Source organism: Sinocyclocheilus anshuiensis, unplaced genomic scaffold, assembly GCF_001515605.1.
Source record: "Sinocyclocheilus anshuiensis isolate Anshui unplaced genomic scaffold, SAMN03320099.WGS_v1.1 scaffold745, whole genome shotgun sequence".
In the NCBI taxonomy this organism is placed as follows: domain Eukaryota; kingdom Metazoa; phylum Chordata; class Actinopteri; order Cypriniformes; family Cyprinidae; genus Sinocyclocheilus; species Sinocyclocheilus anshuiensis.
In genome coordinates this window covers 644,800-651,605 of record NW_015540128.1, presented here as the reverse complement: position 1 = coordinate 651,605, position 6,806 = coordinate 644,800, and the positions used below count along the sequence as shown (strand labels likewise).

The window sequence follows — 6,806 nt, the reverse complement described above, 5'->3', positions numbered from 1 at the left end:
CACACACACACACACACACTCACACACACACACACTCACACACACCCACACCGATCCAGATCTCCTCATCAAACACTCGCTTCAGTCTCTCAGAGCACTTTGAACTCTGCGGGGAGTCGCTTTAAATCTCGGCCGTAAGCTGAACGCTTAACAACTGATGAGAATTATTTCCATAAAACCTCAAGCAACAATTTGGCTCGTTTTCCTTCTCTAAAAAAAGAATGATTGATGCTTCTGTGATTCAAAAACCTATCCTGGTTTTTCCTCTGCTTTATCGGGTGTAGTTATTAATATTTTGTGAAGATTTGCAGATGAGACCGCAGACAGTGTTCAACTATTGATGTCACAATAACAAGAGAACGTGGGAAGTTTGTGCTCGGGGTTTGATTTGGCCTCAGACGCCTCGCTTTTCTAGTTTATGAGTGAGAGAGGGAAAGGTCAGGAGACTCTGTCCATCCAACACGGATCTGTGTAATTGGAATGGCCTTTACTCATCAGAGATGAAGCAGATAAACAAACTGACAGTGATCGGACACTTCAGCGCAGCCCGAGTGAGAGAGTTTACCGGTAATACCGCGGTAGATATATTTATGCAAGAGACAGTTACACGATTGATATATTACAAATGCATTTCCTGATTTTATTAAAGCAGGGATTCACAGACTTTGTTATCAGCCAAAGCAAAGGCCTTTGAACTAAATCATTGAATAATTGAATTCAGAATTTTAAATAAAAAATTATTTGAAGTTAATATTTCCATAATCTTAGACATTTGCATGTTCATGGTAGTTTTGACTTTAATTTTAAAGTTTTAGAAATGTTGTGTTTTTGTCATTTTAATTAGGTTTTATATATATATATATATATATATATGTGTGTGTGTGTGTGTGTGTGTGCGTCAGCGTGAGCGTCAGCGTGTGCGTGTGTGAGTGTGCGAGTGTGTGTGTGTGTGTGTGTGTGGGTGTGTGTGTGGGTATGTATATATATAGACATTTTTTAATAATAATAATATAATAAAAATGAAAAACACACAACAAAATTACTACAACTATCTAAAATGAAAATTAAATTAAATATAAAAATAAAAACTAAAATGTGAATAAAAACTATAATAGTATATTAATGATATCAAAATATCTCAAGCATCAGTAAATATTTTATTAAATGCGATTATAAAATATCACATCCTCATATATTTTGAATGTCCTCAGATGAATAAATGATGAATTGTGCACAACTACAGTAGAAATGAGAACTGGTGCTCTTCAGTCTGTAGTTCCACGTGAGTTTGTGTTGCATGTGTGTAAAGTCAGATATTGGTCTGTCAGAGTGTTTAAAGCAAGCAATCTCTTCCTGACGAGTGTTTCTGGACTCGTGACGATAGATCAGCTAACAGCACTTCGACTGATGCTTGAGTGTTTTCACACGGCTGTCTGATGTTATAGATGGAGCTCAAAACATCAGGGACAGCGCTGGGATATGCATGCAATAACCTCACTACTGTTTGCATGGATCCTCTCAATATCGCAGTGACCTTTCCCAAACCAGGTTAAAGTTTCTTCTGCTCTTGTGCTCCGCAGGTGTACGAGCAGGACGATCTGAGCGAGCAGATGGCCAGTCTGGAAGGTCTGATGAAGCAGCTCAATGCCATCACGGGTTCGGCCTTTTAATGCAGACGCAGAGGACTCTCTCTGACTCACCTGAAGCCCTCAACCGGGATTATAACGGGAAAATGACTCCGAACCGAATCTCCGCGCTGGAGAAGAAGCGTCTCTTTTCTAACACTGTCTGAGATTTTATACTGGTTTACATACGATCTGAACGCAGATCCATCAGGAGGAAGACTGTGAGGATTCCTGAGCTTCATCTACTGACGGAAACCTTTCCCATGGGATTATTAGCGATTCACCTCAAACACGACCGAGTTGCCAAAATGCACATTTTCACTGACATCTTGCCAATCTATTGCTGCCAAAATCCCTTGAATACACTTCACTAGGGAACTGTATGTTCACACTAGAAAGCGGTTGGATGAAGCCGAGAAGATCGGATCATTTTGCTCACGCAGCACTGATTTTTATTGTTGATTGTTTGCTGTGTCTCTTTGTGAATCTCATATTGGTTTATTATTTGACCACAGAGGAACTGTAAACCCCTGCGGTGTGCTCTTGAGTTCACTTTATGCATTTCATCTCCATCCAGGGATAAATGAACCACTTGTGCTGCCAAAAATGATTTTCTTCCTCAGTATTTTTGCCGTGTTTTCCGGTAAAAATATCTAAATGTTCTTAAATCAAGATGCATTTACTTGAGAAGCAAAATGGCATCAGATAACAAGTCTTCTTTTCTGATAAAAGTATAAAAATTAAGTAAGTTTACTCTTAAAACTTGAAAAAAAGGGGGGGAAAAACTTATTTTTCTGAACCCGTCGGCAGATATTTTTTCTTGTTTTAAGCATAATTTTTTTTTTTTAGAAAATAAGACTTTTGTTTCTCTAGTAAATGTCCCATGCACCAAAAAAAAAACTTTTTTCAGTATATTTTAAAATATACAAAAATAGGCCAAAAAGTATATTTGCTAAAAATGTGTTTTAAAATATATTTACTGTATGTAAATAGATTTTTTGGTGTATTTTTGAAAATATATTTTAAATATATTTTTTAAAAGCATAAAAATTAGTTTGGCCCTTCATATATTTTCAATCATAGAAAATGCATTCACATTTCACACTTAAAATGATTTGTTGTCTATAACACATGAACATTTTATCAAAAAATGTAGCTACTGTAAAGATTCTAAATGTATCTTCTTGCCCCTGAAATACATTCTGAAATATATATTTGGTATATGAAGGTTGAATATAAATATATTTTCAATATTTTCTTTATGGTTTACAAAATATATTTTGGACAGAATTTGTTTTCCTTTTTTATTTTGGAATGTCGATATATCTGTACTGGAAATTAAGTCAAAAACACTGAAGAAGAACATGTTTTTTTGGTCTTGGCTTGGTTTTGCTGTGACCGTGATCAGTCAGTCGGTGAACAAACATGGCAGAAGAGTGAATTAATTTGTCAAATAATGTTAATGTGACCGCTTTGAGACATTTCATGCATTTCACACCATCAGCTTTTCCGTTCATCTCTTTTTTTTATGTCAGGAAGACTTTTTATGTGCCTATGTATATTTTTGGTCACTTTATTAATTTGCTGTGCTGCGAGACAAAAGATGGATGATGAATGGAGGATGAAATGCATCCCTATATTTGATATTTTTCTGCAGATCCTGGAGCGGCACGCTGTTTTTACTGTACAGACGCAGCGAGCGACTGATGGACTGATGGTTTCTACGATATATTTAATATATGATTTAGATTGTTCCTTTCACAGTAATTTATGAAGACGATGTGATTAATTCTAGAGCTTTTATTTAGCCCATTAGGAGAATAAAGGAGGAGGAATTCTGGGACGGATTTTCACTGTTTCTGAAGGAAGATATTTTGCTTCAGCATCATAACACGCCTTCAGTTGTCTGACGTTTTCTGTGTGTCGCGTTTAAATGTGATCGACAACATTCCTGACGTTTGGATTCTGAAGCATGGAGTTTGTGTGGATGTGCAGTCGCTCTCATTCCCTCGCAGTCTGTTCATCTTTCTCACAGTGAAGATTCACAGATCCTGCTACCAGAAAATAATGTCATTCATTTCAAAAGCAAACAGAGAATCCTCTCGCAGCTCTTTTCTACATCTGAAATCGTATTTGTTACTTTGTAATATCTCAAAATTCCGACTTTGTTCTTGCTTGTTTTCAGAAGTGCAAGATAAAAAGTCAGAATTGTGAGAAGAAGAAAAAAAAGTCTGAATTGACAAAAAAGTTTTGGGGGGAAAAGGTCAGAAGTGTAACATAAAAAGTTACAGTAACACTTTCTATGAAGCCCATATTTATAATACATTATAAGGGTATTTATGAATGCATAATGCATTATAAAAACCTTATAATATGTTATATCATCTTATAAATAATCATAACAACAATTATAATACATTATAATGCTTACGCATTTGTGGTTATAACTTTTAAGATTATGATTATTTATAACACACAATGAACACCATATTAATTGTGTTCACACATTACACATTCATCTCATCTTATGGCTGAGAAAAAATATATTATTATTATTATTATTACTATACTTATAATTGGTCTTTGATTGCTTTAAGTAAAGTAGCATAACAAAGATGGCAAGATATGAGACTTATAATACATTATAACTATGAGAAATATAATCTATTGTAACTTAAGTGGATGCAACATGTTCACTGTGTGTTATAAATCATCATACTCTTAAAAAGCTATAACCACAAATAACTAAATATTATAATACATTAAAACTGTTCTTATGAATATTCATAAGATGATATAACATATTATAAGTTTTTTTTATCATGCATTATGCATTCATTATAATGCCTTAAGAATACCCTTATAATGTATTATAAATATGGGCTTCATAGAAAGTGTTACCAAAGTTACAATTCAATTTTTTAACATTACATGGCAGGGGGAAAAACAGAATTATGAAGAGATATAAACTCAAAATTGCAATAAAAAAGTAAAAATTCTGAGTTTATATATCTTGCTATTCTGACTTTATTTCTCAGAATTACAAGTTCATTTCTCACAATTTTAAGTTAATATCTTACTATTGTGACTTTTTTCCTCTCATAATTGCAAGTCAGAATTCTGAATTCTAACCCATTCTGACTTAATATCTAAAGTTTGACATAATATCTCGCAATTCTAAGTCTATATCTTGCAATCCTGAGAAAAAAAGGTCAGAATTGTGAGATGTAAACTTTATATATTCTGACTTTTTTCTCATAGTTGCAGGTTTATATTTCGTAATTCTGACTGTTTTTCTTAGAATTCAGAGTTTGCACTTCAGAATTGCAAGAAAATAGTCTGAATTGTAAAATAAAAAGTCACAAGTTACCTTTTTATTTTTTATTTTTTGTTCATTTCCTGATGAATACAATACAAGCGTCATATGAATTAGTTTTTCATTGACAGCGTTTGTACCTCTACATGTGTAGAACTGAGCGGCGCTGGCATCGTTTGTGTCGTACGGGGTTGAACAGCATTCGTTTTCCAGAGAACTCTTCCCATAATTCAGCAGTGCCGGGGCTGATGGGATTGATCCCTGATCAGCTGATCATTGGTGTGTCTCAGAATCACCTTCATGCAGTGACTAATTAGTCGTGTTAATGATAGAATCAGAAGGCAGCGTTGAGGAACATGAGCAGGCTTGTTAGACGTTCTCTGCTCGCGAGAGGAGGAATCATTCTTATGTGTATTTTACTTCATCCTTAAATTGTCCAATGTTAGCGTCGTTAACCAAATTAGAGTAGTGGTTGAGATCTGAAATGCGGTTTTCCAGCCGCTGCCGAGTCGAACCCTCCGGCTGTTTCTACCCATGACGTTGTATACGATTACTGGTTTTGTAATGCACTGTAGAACAGTCCAATGTTCCTTTTTATATAGAAATGTTATTTGAATGGTGCATTCTTTTTGTTTGATAAATAAAGCCTTTGATAATAAACCGTGTCTGTGTTCGATTCTGTTTGCAGGATTGCAATAGTGTGATTGGGTAACCGCTGCAGAAAAGCCTTTTACATCTCCTCTCAAAAAGTCCTGAAGGGTTTAAGCACAACCTGATCGACCACACAGATAGATGTGTGCAGATTAATAAACTGATATGATGGAGATGTTAGTGAGCTATCTATAGTTAGTTAGTTAGTTAGTTAGTAGGTTAGTCCTATCTATCTGTCGTTAGTTAGGTTAGCTCTATCTACCCTCATTATAGTTAGTTAGTTAGTTAGTTAGTAGGTTAGTCCTATCTATCTGTCGTTAGTTAGGTTAGCTCTATCTACCCTCATTATAGTTAGTTAGTTAGTTAGTTAGTAGGTTAGTCCTATCTATCTGTCGTTAGTTCTATCTACCTATCTATCGTTAGTTAGTAGGTTAGTCCTATCTATCTATCTATCTATCTATCTATCTATCTATCTATCTATCTATCTATCATTAGTTAGTTAGTAGGTCAGTTCTATATATCTATCGTTAGTTAGTTAGTGGGTTAGTCCCATCTATCTATCTATCTATCCATTTATCTATCTATCATCTAGCTAGCTAGCTAGCTAGCCATCTATCATTAGTTCTACCTATTTATCTCTCTATCTATCCATCTATCGTTAGTTAGTTAGTTAGTCCTATCTATCTGTCGTTAGTTCTATCTACCTATCTATCGTTAGTTAGTAGGTTAGTCCTATCTATCTGTCTGTCTGTCTATCTATCTATCGTTAGTTAGTTAGTTAGTTAGCTAGCTAGTAGGTTAGTCCTATCTATCTGTCGTTAGTTAGTAGGTTAGTTCTATCTACCTACTAACTAACGACAGATAGATAGTTAGTAGGTTAGTTCTATCTACCTAATTATAGTTAGTTAGTTAGTAGGTTAGTCCTATCTATCTATCTATCATTAGTTAGTTAGTTAGTAGGTCAGTTCTATATATCTATAGTTAGTTAGTTAGTTAGTTAGTTAGTAGGTTAGTCCCATCTATCTATCTATCTATATATATAAAGTATATATCTATCTATCTATCGTTTGTTAGTTAATTAGTTATTATCTGTAGTTAGTTAATTAGTTCAGAATGAGATTGTCTGTGAGACTAAATGGAAAGCAGCTCCTTGAGTCTTTATTTACATGTAAAACTGAAGAACAGACTTTGACTGTGTATGTTGATGAGAGTTG

At 34.5% G+C, this 6,806-nt stretch overlaps 1 protein-coding gene across 1 annotated transcript in view; it reads left to right on the top strand.

Annotated features, from left to right (window-relative positions):
* dcc (DCC netrin 1 receptor) overlaps positions 1-2,222 on the top strand; it is a 187,354-nt gene extending 185,132 nt beyond the window's left edge. The window contains exon 29 of the mRNA XM_016484514.1: positions 1,581-2,222. Coding sequence (XP_016340000.1) covers positions 1,581-1,670 — 90 coding nt within the window. The 3' untranslated portion in view covers positions 1,671-2,222. The remainder of the gene's footprint in view (positions 1-1,580) is intronic.
* Positions 2,223-6,806: the final 4,584 nt, after the last annotated feature.